This window comes from Vicia villosa, unplaced genomic scaffold, assembly GCF_029867415.1.
Source record: "Vicia villosa cultivar HV-30 ecotype Madison, WI unplaced genomic scaffold, Vvil1.0 ctg.001471F_1_1, whole genome shotgun sequence".
NCBI classification, from domain to species: domain Eukaryota; kingdom Viridiplantae; phylum Streptophyta; class Magnoliopsida; order Fabales; family Fabaceae; genus Vicia; species Vicia villosa.
Window position 1 is genome coordinate 91,193 of NW_026705630.1, and position 12,480 is coordinate 103,672.

The window sequence follows — 12,480 nt, forward strand, 5'->3', positions numbered from 1 at the left end:
TCCTATAGACACGTCCCTACTTACAGGGTATGCAGATCATTCGGCTAGGCATATCTGGGAGAGGGAGATAAATTTTCTTTGTTTATTACTTATTATTTTTTTATTCAATTTATGACTTTTTTTATTACTTCTTATTTTTATTCAGATTAATTTTTTTTGGAAAATTTCAGGAGAGAGAACCCCAAAGGTTCTATAACCACGCCAAGAAGATTGCTGCTCTCGTGTAGCTTGACGAGCCATGGTTCCATAATCCACTCGCAGTTTCTGGTTTGAGCGACCTCTGCAGGGTCAGCTTCCAGACGATTCATAACGGGATGCTGATGACATTTGCAGAGAAGTGACATCCAGAGACCTCGTCCTTTCATCTTACTCATGGCTAGATCACCATTACTCTGGACGATATTGCATGCTTGTTGCATCTACCGATCATGAGTATCCTCCTTAGTCACGATAGGCTGACGAAGGAGGAAGCGATGGAGATGCTGATGGAGGAGCTAAGGGTTGATCTTGATGATGCACTTGAGGAGGTAGAGAGGACCCGTGGGGCACACGTGAAGTTTCAAACCTTGCAGAGGATATATCATACGGAGCTTACAGCGACACATCAGGCTGCTGGTGACGAGGCAGATGCGGATATACACAGAGAGCGGGTGCTGAGATGTTACTTTCTATATTTGATAGGCACTCAGCTCTTTATGAGTACGAGCTCGACCTTCACCGACGTCGTTTACCTGACATACTTATCGGACATTGTACGTGTTCGTGAGTACAAATGGGGAGCGGCTACACATGCCTACACCTACCACCGACAGGGAGAGGGATGCTTGTGGAAGGCGAGGACTGTGGCTGGAAGTTGTACCCTCTTAGTGGTAACAAACTTTTATTCGTCTACATTTTCTCAAAGTTTATTATATATTTGTTATAGTATGTTTGATCACCATGTATTTTTTTCAGGCATAGATACTACAGCACTTCCCTGATATGATTGGCTAGAAAGAGGTACCGGGTTACATTGAGGACATGCCGCGTGCCAGAGCCTACGCCCCCTCAGAGGGAACTAGGTGTCGGATCCTTACAGGCGTTGTCTTGACCGCATGGCTGCAGAGGACATTCACTTCGAGTGCTACGCTGATCACTGTGAGACGATGCCGTTTGATGAGATCGTACTATATTCTGGATGGTTGGATGCCAGTTCGACCATCATTGTCTGTTATCTTCCAGAGCGCATCATGCGTCAGTTCGGCTACCAGCAGATGATACCTCGCCACCCATATGAGTCCGCTCCTATCGCCATGACCCGTCGGCATCTAGATGAGGTCTTTGCATTTTGGGAGCACCACTTGGTTCCTGCCGAGGCTCGGGCGACCACATTAGAGAGGGACTGGAGCTGCGTCGAAGGGTACATCACCTAGTACTACAGAGTGTCGCACCCATACATGCTTCCCACAGCACCTGGATCACCGCCCAGACCAGCCCACGAGAAGATTCTGCGGGCTCATTAGGCTGAGATGGATCACACTCAAGATGTTCTTCCTCGGTGTCGTGAGATAGCTGACATGGAGCGGGCAGGCATTGCCGATGGTTTCTTTCTTGAGGGGTCTGCTGGCCTGCGTGTTGTGGAGGGTATCCTTAGGGTGGTAGAGGGGGCACTTTTGTATCGTAGAAACCGTTCTAGGACAGGTAGGGCACTCGACGCTAGAGGCAGAGTAGCCAGCAGACAGCGCGGTGGACACAGAGGCAGGCCAGAGGCAGCGGAGATGCGCAAGATGATGTACGACACACACAATAGTTATGCCGATGGATTTATTTCATATATGTATTTTGATTTCATTTTTTGTACGAGAATTTGATACATGTATTCGATATTATTGGACGACGATTTATACTATGTTTATTTTTTGTGTACTATTTACTTATTGCCTTTAAATTACATTACTTTGATGGATTGGAATTGGGTTTTCAATTGTTGTTATAAAGTTTGAGTTTTTGAGCGAAATATATGTGATTTTAAAAAATAGCAGACTGTTCCGTAGGTGTGCATCTACGAGTTTTTTAAAAAAAAAGTGCTTCCAGATGTGCATCTACGAAAGCAGAGGCAAAATTGGAATTTTCCAGGTGTCTAAGAGATTCAAAGGGTCTATTGAAAAATTCTCTTATTATTTTAGAGACTCTAAGTACGTTTGTTTGTACAACTTTTTGTGCAAGCGCAAATTAAAAAAAAAAATCAAAATATTATATATATATATATATATATATATATATATATATATATTGATTCTTAAATATAATATTAATATTTTATATATCAATAAAAAATATTTTAGTAAAAAAGTTATATTATATTATTTAGTGCATAGGCATTTCAAATAAAATAGAGACAAAAATTGTCTAATGCATCGAAAATCAAACACAATATAATACAAAAGTTGTTTTGTACTATTATGTATTGTTTAGTACTATTTTGTCCAATACTTATTACTTTACAAATCAACGTATCTCTTCTAGTTGACCTTGCTCATTATTCATGTGGATTTTCTTTTAATTTTTATTTATTTTTTAAAATCCAGTTTAATTTCTTTTTTTAATTTTTTTTTGAAATTTTTTTATATCCAAAACCAAAAAAAAAAGTATTTTACCCCTACAATTTTAGAGAATTTTAATTTATTCCCCTCATAATAAAAAAATTATCAAAAAACTTTTTATTTCAAAACAAAAATTCAAAAAAAAGAAAGTCCACGTGAATTTTAAACAATAAATAAAAATTAAAAGAAAATCCACATGGACATGTCACGTAAGCAAAAATGAAGATTCCATGCCACTTGGTCAACTGAGGGGCTAAAGACATGGAATCTTAACATTACAAGGGGGAATCTAATTTTTTTTACAGGGGATATCGTATATTTATCCCTAAAATTATCTCAGTCCACAGTTTCTCAAGCAAAAAGCTTTGAAAAGGGCGAAGTGATTTAATTTAGGAAGAGCTAATTTATTTTTAGGCGAGACTTACATAGTCCAGTCCCTCATGAGAGACTTAGACAGTTGAGTCCCTCAAGCGAAACTTCGTAAATGCGAGTCTCTCGGTGAGGCATCGATAGTTAAGTCTCTCAAGAGAGACTTAGATAGTTGAGTCCCTCAAGCGAGACTTAGATAGTTGAGTCCCTCAAGCGAGGCTTAGATAGTTGAGTCCCTCAAGCGAGACTTAGATATTTGAGTCCCACAAATGAGACTTAGGTAATTAAGTCCCTTAAGTGAGACTTAGATATTTGACTCCCTCAAGTGATACTTAGATATTTGAGTCCCGCAAATGAGACTCAGGTAATTAAGTCCCTCAAGCGAGACATAAATAGTTGAGTCCCTCAAGCGAGACTTCTAAATGCGAAAATGTCCAACTCTTAGGCTCTTGCTTTATTTTGTTTCCCCGTTATAAGGCTTTGTAGCACCACTCTTCGTCATCTCTTTATTGATAATACTCCCGCCTTGGGCAGTATGTTTATTGATTTACTTTTATTGTTGATCCTTGAGTTGTTGAAGATACCTTGTGAGGCTTAGCCCCGATGAATGATTAATATGTGCATTTGAGCATTATTGTCTGTTTTCATGCATTATTTAATCTTTCAATTCATGTAAGTTTTGATCATGTAGTTGTGTTTTGTTGTGTAGTTTCATGTCTAGTTGCGTATTTGTTGCATTTATGTCTATCTTCATATTCTAAATTTATAGCTCATTTGTTTATCTGAAATATCATTTGAGTTGCTGGTTATTTTTCATTTGGACTCATTAGCACCTATCTCTTTTTGATCTTGTCAAAAGGGAAGAAGTTGTAATGTGAGTCTAGATTTGTTTTATGTGTTTTATGCAGTTGTGTATTATGCCATGTTTTAGAGGGAGCCACAAGCAATTGAAGGAAAGCATTGATCACGTTTTTCTTTTGCTGGAAGTCGACTTAATTCCAATTGAAAGCTTGTCAAGCATAAAAAAAAGGAAGACTGAAGTTGCATGTCTCTGATACATTAAGGTGGAGACTATATGTCTTTGTTATATGTTTTCGTTGCTTGTGTCTTAAGTTTTGTTTTTAGTTTTTATTTTATATCATTGAGCCTCCTCTTCAATTGCGCATTCAAAGATTAAGTTTTAGATCCGTACATTTTTTAGCATGCATAACTCAAATTATTTGTGTTTGAGTATGTACATTATATTTTAAGTTAATTAATCGAGTTTTCAGAACAAGAACCATATTTGAGATTGGTTCAAGTCATGTCACAAGTAAAATCTCAAAACATATTTGAAAACTTCAAATTTTGAGATTTTTAGGTGTGTGATCCGAATGCACCACCCTATGAGTTGAATCAAACTAAACAGGGGGAAACAAGAATTTGGTGATTCTGTGAGTCGCATCACATGTTACACATGATTCAAATCATGTAACTCTGTGACTCGAATCACAAGTTACACGTGAGTCGAATCATGAAGCTCTTGTTAGCCTCTGCCAAATTTGAGTCGAATCATCGCTTCTTCATGAATCGAATCACAACTTGCATAAGTTGAATCACAATATATAGTTGACTCGAACCATAGCAAAATGGGTTTTTCATAAATTTCAGATCTTAGTCCACATTACTTTATCACTTCACTCAAATCATACAAGTGTTCATGATTAGAATCAAACATGATTTTTCACTACTTTTTCTTCTTAATCTTAAGCACCTATAAGTCATTATACTCTTAAATCATTCACAATATTAAAAAACAGATTCTTCCATAATTAATTTGTAAACTCACAAACCAATTGTTCTTTTATTTTTCAAAATAATTTTGAATCTATTGTGAACACATGCAAACGATTTCTTTTATCTTCTTCCTCATTCTTTTATCCTCTCATTCATTGAGGTAATAAGGTTTATCTTCCTCACGCTTTTCAACACGAAGATAAATGCTGCCATAAATCAGTCAAAAATAAATGTAACTTAAGAGCATGCATAAATGTAACTTAAGAGCATGCACTAATCACACGTGTGTGTACTTCTTTGTAGTGTGTGTACTTCTTTGTAGTTTGTACTACTGCTCCATCACACACTACAAGTCTAGGAACACTACACAACCATACGTCAATATATATATATATATATATATATATATATATATATATATATATATATATATATATATATATATATATATATATATATATATATATATATATATATATATATATATATATATATATATATATATATATATATATATATATATATATATATATATATATATATATATATTATAACTTACTCCACATCTTGACTATTTATTCTTTTCAATCTAATGGTTAAATTACGTATTATTTTTAACCATTAGATTGAAAAGAATAAATGGTCAAGATCTGGAGTAAGTTATAATAAATTACTCTTGGAGTAAATATATCTCTCCTATATATATATATATATATATATATATATATATATATATATATATATATATATATATATATATATATATATATATATATATATATTGTTGATATGTACAAATTAAAATTTTAAATATAAATATTATTTTTATCCAATTAAAGTTTTAAATAACTTATTTATATTCATAATTCAATTAAAGTTTTAAATAACTTATTTATAGGGTCGGCCTTTTGAATTTTGCGTGTCTTGGACGAATCAAAAGAGTGGTGCCCCTATAATTTTTGAATAATATATACATAAGGATAAAATAAATAATCGGATAAAAAACACATTTTCATTTGACATTGCGTAAAAAGAATATAAATATAGATATTTGAATCAATGTTTATACTACATGAAAAATAAACCACTATAAAAAGACTTATTATTCTTCTTCTTGATCCGGTCTTTTTCCTTTTAAAAAATTGACCAAACCATCAAAATTATTTAAATATCACCCTCCTAGTATTTTTTGTTGCAAAATCGTTAATAATTTGTTCATAATCAAGGTTCTTCAAAATTTATTTTCAATTGAAATCAACGCAAGACTATTTAATATATCTTGTGGCATAGTAAATCTCAAATAAGATTTTAATAATTTTAATTTAGAAAAATTTCTTACAGCAGATGCAACACTGATAGAAATAGTCAATATTACTCTATAATCTATGCATGCATTAGGAAAACAATTAAAAGTCTTTAAAGAACTCAATATCATATAGCTTGATTTTATTTTAACTGTTAAAACATCTCTAATATCTTTCAATTCTTAAAGCAAATTTCACCATCAAGATCAAAAGAAACATCATGTTTTAAACAAGTTTCAAGATGTTTACAACATGCTTTTAATTTCCTATCAAATAATGATCTAAGCCTTTCAATATTACTTGATCTAAGCCTTTCAATATTAAACAAGAATCCAAAAATATTTTCATATGTGCTATACTGCTCAAATCTTCTATCAAGTGAGTCAATTGTTTGATCTACAATATATAAGAAATAATGATTTCGAAAAGACTCTTTAGCAGACTCAAGATTCAGTTGTGTGGGTTGTGATGGATTTTTATCATAGTGTTGTTTTCTACTAATTTGACGTTTTTTTTAATAAACACACATTCATTCTCTATTTCATTCTCAATCTTTTCAGCACTAGCCTTAGCATTTACAGATCCAGATTCTCTATATTTTTTCAAATACTTGATCAAATCTTTTACTAGTTCTATAGCCACATCAATACACATGTTTTTTTTTTTTGCAAAATTTTGCTAATTTCATTAACAACAGTTAACAATTCAAACCAAATAATCATAGCTACTAAAAATTCAAAGTTTCCAATTTTATGAGTCGCTAAAGATTCGAATTCACTCTTATTTTTGGGATCATTATCTTGTTCAACTAGTTGAAGTAGTGCTTCACTCTTAATTTTGGGATCAATACTATAAAATATTTTCTATATCATTGTTTTAATTTTAGTGCCTCAATTAAACTCTTTAGTTGTTAAAATTATGGATATATTAATTGATTTTTAGGGAAATTAATTGATTTTATTCTAACTCTACATTTTATTTATGAGAAATTACATTCTTTTATTAATTTTGACTTTGTAGTGCCCCTATAATTTTGTTAACCAGTATTTATTTTGTAAAAAAATTTTAGAGAGTATTTTTGTAATAGAAAATTCTCTTTTAATATATATACGGGTAAGAAAAAAGATTTGGTGCCCCTAAAATTATGTGGTCCTGGGCTCCCGCCCCGCGAGCCCGTGCTCAGGGCCACCCATATATATATATATATATATATATATATATATATATATATATATATATATATATATATATATATATATATATATATATATATATATATATATATATATATATATATATATATATATATATATATATATATATAATGGAACTTTTAAATGGTTGATATATACAAATTAAAATTTTAAATATAAATAATATTTTTATGCAATTAAAGTTTTAAATAACTTATTTATATTTGTAATTCAATTAAATTTTAAATATTATCTCTTTTATTAATTAATTTTTAAAATTCTTAGGCTCTGTTTGGCAAGTTCTATTTTGAGCTTATAGCTTATAGCTTATAAGCTCGTATGATAATATAGACCTGTTTGGTTACAGTCTTTTTATCACGAGCTTATAGTTTATTTTACTAACTTATAGCTTATTTTCCAAACGCTATTTTAAATATCGTTTTAGCTTATAACTTATAATCATTTTTTTCCATTATTACTCTTATGAATTTTTATTATTTTAAATATGTATTTAATTATTAATTAAGAAATATCTTTTTATGTCATTTTACATTTATCAGTTAGTTAAACCGCTAATTTTACCAAACAATTTAATTAACATATCAACTATCAGTCATCAACCATCAGTTATAAGCTATAAGCTATTAGCCACCAGACATCAGCCATAAGCTATCAGCTATAAGCTAACTTATCATCCAACCGCTAATTTTACCAAACGGAACTTTAATCGAATGTCTTTGAACACTTAACAAGGCAGCTGATTTAACAAAATGTTTATTTAATGTAGTTTAACTAAATAGTTAAAAAATATATGAACTTCAATGTCAAAATATTTTAAGATTTTTGTGTGTACTTTTTACACTTATTAAAAAATATAATAATTATTGTATGAAAAAACGAAATATGAAATTTTTTATAAAATTATCCTTCATTAATAATAATAAGGAACATAATTTATATAATTAGGAGAAGATATAATGATAAATATTTAAAGATATAATAGAAAAAATAATATTAATAATTTATTGATATTATAAAATGACTTAAACTGAAATACACTTTTTTTTAAAAAAAATGACTTAGAATAGAAAATGGACAGATATAAAATAATAAAATATTATTATGCACGTACGAACAGTTAATTATTTTATAAAAAATAAAATAAATTTATTAATTTTTTTAATAAAAAAAGCTCGAGTTGTTATATTTTAAATTGAAAAAAAAAATCATAATTATAAGTAATTTTATTCTAGCTCTATCTTCGTCCCATTAAATTTATGAAAAATTTAAATTACAAAAAAAATGTTATTTTGATATCAAATTTTTACACCTATATTGTATGTCATTGTTCATAAATACAAAAAACATTGACATTTATAATTTTGTCTTGGTTAATATGCCTCTTGATATTAAAGAGTAATTTTAAGTGAAAAAATAAAGATGATTCTTATAAGTTGGTAATATAATATATAATTTGTTTATTGAATACTCTCATATAAAAAAATAAAATGTTACGTGGTTAATAAATTTTAGTGAATTGTGTGTATAAGTTGGTTAATACATTTTATAATTTAGTTAATAAATTTTTAAATATTAAAAAAATAAGTACTAAAATAAAGTTGTTGAATGAAATGTAAAGATTGGTTAATATTTTTTATTTAATGTCTTAAAATAGTTAATATTATAACTTTTATTGGTTGATAAAGTAGTATAAGTAATTAATAAATTATAAATAAAATAAATAATTAATATAATAATTAAATTGATTAATAACAAAATTTTATATTTGTATTATAAAATTATTATTTTTTATAAATAATAAGTTTTTTAACTAAAAAAACAAACTGTTGATCATATTATATCATGATGAACAGTGTATATAATTTAAATATTGATGTAAAAAAATGATGTCATTATTAGAGCTGTCAAAATGGGCTATCCGGCCCTAAACGGGCCGGCCCATGCGGGCCTCGGGCTTTTTCAGGGTCGGGCTCAAAAAGCCCATTTTTAAATGGGCTCCATTTTTACTACTCAGGCCCAGCCCTGTCTGGACTGCGGGCTACCCGGCTCTAAATGGGCCTATTTCTAAAAAAAACAAAATTTTCTCCTTATTTTTCTAATAACCATACAATTGCATGCAATAATACATATATATATATATATATATATATATATATATATATATATATATATATATATATATATATATATATATCAATTTTCATATCTAAAATTACGATTTCTAAATAATCTATATAAGTTACAATTAAAATGTAAAACAACATATTAACTTAATTTCAATTATTCAAAGTAAATCTTAAATTATATTTAATTTTGCACACAAAATTAAATAACTTGTTCCAACAAATTTTAAGATATAAATATTCATGACAATTATAATTTTATAACAATCATATTAACAAACTGTTATAAAATTTTATAACAATTATAATTAGATTGATATGATATTATTTTATAGCAAATTGTTATATATATGATTTGTACTAACTCTATCCTACCATAAAAAATTACATCATAACTTTTTAAATCTCATTTCAACCTTATTTTTAATTAGAATATATCATGGTGTCTTTTCTATACTATCTACATAATTATATTAGGATGAAACCTTTTAGTTTGAAATTAAGTCAAATCATCAACTTTTATTTGATATTTATACCTTTGTAATACCAAAAATAAATTAAAATACATAATACGCAAATTATTTATAGCATACCTTTATGAATTAGAAAAGGATAATTTCTAGTTATATTAAAAATTTTAATTTTTTTGGAGCTCGCGGGCTACCCATGGCCCATACGGGCCGGCCCATATTTTTTAGGGCTGGGCTTAAAAAGGCCCGGATGTAAATGGGCTCGAAAAATAAGGCCCACACCCTAATTATTTTCGGGCCTGATGGGCTGGCCCATGGGCTTTGGCCCATTTTAACAGCTCTAGTCATTATAACCCTCGTAGAATAACCCATATCATCAAATGCAAACAATAGGAGAAACGTGATTATTTCACAAAACCCATTTTAATACACAGATTAATCTAAAATTACTTTAGGCCATCTAACTCTGGCCTAACACCACAAACTATTACACATTCAATTCATCATATTTTTACAAACATAAAATAAAAAACACAGTTATTACAAATCATCACACATGATAACATAACATGATGACCCCTCTCTCTCCCCCCTTTCCACACACTTTTCTTGCAATCCAAGCCTTTAATGTCCTCTCATCATATCATTAATTAACCAATTAATTAATTTCCCGTTTTAATTAATTACATAATTAATTTCCCTTTTCAAATTATATAAAACCCAAACCAATCCATAGTAGTAGAGTCTCTCTCTATCTATCTATACACAGAAACAAAACACAAGAAGATGAGTTCTGTTTGCATATCAAACTGTGTCAAGGACGCACGTGACCCACGCGTGCCGGTTCGAGCCAACTACGTCAACCTCTACAAATGGCCGGAATCGGACGCAGAGTTTGTCAAATCGGTCAGCTTAAACGGCGGTCACGGTCATCCCAGGGTGGTGGATAGTATCTCATGCAGACAGATGTATCTTAAGAGCTATACATTTTCGAGAAAAGAAACTGTGCCGGAGAAAACCCAGAAATGTTTTGGTAGAGTGAAAGAGAAAGTGGCTCACGGTGGTGGTGGTGGTGGTGGAAGAAAGAAACGGAATCAAGGTAGGAGAAGGAAGTGTTTGGTTTTGAGGAAAATGAGGGAAATTTCTTGTAATACGTTGATTCGGATTTTTCATAGGTTCTTGTCTTGCGGCGCTAGTGTTGACGTTGTCAATGAAAAACAACCATATTGATGTTTTGTTTTATTTTATTTTATTTATGGTTTTTCTTTTTCTTTTTTTTTTAAATATATTTTTTTGGGTTTTATTATTATTTTTTCTTCTGTTTTTTAGTTGGGTTTAAGTTTATGGCTATCTCTATCTATTTGTACATTACTTTTCTCTTTTTTAATAAAGAGATTTGGCTAATTTTGCTTTGGATTCTTTGTATTTGTATTTCTACAATAACATTGTAAGTTGGTGATTTTTGAAAAAGTAAAAGAAGATGATGAAAATATATCTTGTTGGCTTCTCTTTCATATTCATTGCTTTCTCTTTCATATAGCTAGCTTTGATGGCTTTGGAGCTCTATTCTTTTAAGAATTTCAAGATTTTGTCAAGATGGATGTGTTCAAACTTCAAGGCTATTTTGGAGTTCTTTTCCAATGGCTGGATTCTCCATACAATGGTTGGATTCTTTCCCAATTGTTTTGATTTCAAAGGGTGGTGAAGTTAATTCAGTGGACAAGTTTAGACATATAGGTATAGCCAACTTCAAGTTTAAAATAATCACCAAAATTTTAAGTGATAAGTTAGCTTAAATTCTACCTTCCTCTGTTTCAAAAGAGCAAATTCAAAAAAGACAAATCAAAGAATGCATCTGCTTGGCCTCTGAAGCCATAAATATTTTGCACAAAAGGACTTTTGAAGGTAACATTGCTCTTAAAATAGACATATCAAAGACATATGATACTATTGACTAAAAAATCCTCCTGAAATGTTCTCAAAGCCTTTGGCTTCAAACCAGTTTTGTGCCACTTGATTGGTGATATCATCCAATTTGTTAGACTTTCTATTTCTATAAATGATAAAGAAGAAGGATTATTTCCCTACAAGAGAGGAGTGAAGATCCTCTTTTTCCTCTCCTTTTTTTCCATGGCTAAGAAAGTCCTAAGTAGAAAGGATGCAAGAAAGTGTGAGATGCAAGAATATTCAATATAGATTGTGTTGATTGAAATTCAAATCAAATTTTTTTCAAATTAAGTGTGTTATCCATTAGCTAAGAGCTCTAATCGATTAGTTAGCCATATTTTTTTCAGGATTTTGTGCGATCTTCATTAATGTTGGGATTTGATTTTCTTGAAGCATAAGTTTAACTTGGATTTGATATGAAAATATACGTGCCAAGCTCTTATAAACGGTTGTCATAACGTGCTAACCAACTAGACTTACGTAGTTCAGCCTCCTTAGTGCATGTTGGGCCTTGTGTTGGATTTTTCACTTTCCTGCATCCCTTTTCATCATAATCTGCACTCCTTTGCTATAAAACACTAGCTAGAATATTCAATTTTAGAAAAATAATTTGTTGAGATGAGCAAAATTAGATTCATTATTTTAAGGGTTTAATTACCTTAAAATAATGTATATCTCTTTTATGAAAAAAAAAA

At 30.3% G+C, this 12,480-nt stretch overlaps 3 protein-coding genes across 3 annotated transcripts; all 3 read left to right on the forward strand.

Annotated features, from left to right (window-relative positions):
- The first annotated feature begins 473 nt into the window (after positions 1 to 473).
- Positions 474 to 960, forward strand: LOC131635381 (protein MAIN-LIKE 2-like). Its single transcript, XM_058906003.1, has 2 exons — positions 474 to 869; positions 955 to 960. Exons 1-2 carry the CDS (start codon positions 474 to 476, stop codon positions 958 to 960), a joined length of 402 nt encoding a protein of 133 aa, XP_058761986.1.
- A 134-nt stretch (positions 961 to 1,094) lies between these two features.
- Positions 1,095 to 1,412, forward strand: LOC131635382 (uncharacterized). The gene has a single exon (XM_058906004.1). It carries the CDS (start codon positions 1,095 to 1,097, stop codon positions 1,410 to 1,412), a length of 318 nt encoding a protein of 105 aa, XP_058761987.1.
- A 9,024-nt stretch (positions 1,413 to 10,436) lies between these two features.
- On the forward strand, positions 10,437 to 11,314 carry LOC131635376 (uncharacterized). Its single transcript, XM_058905994.1, has one exon. It carries the CDS (start codon positions 10,625 to 10,627, stop codon positions 11,066 to 11,068), a length of 444 nt encoding a protein of 147 aa, XP_058761977.1. The 5' UTR covers positions 10,437 to 10,624; the 3' UTR covers positions 11,069 to 11,314.
- Positions 11,315 to 12,480: the final 1,166 nt, after the last annotated feature.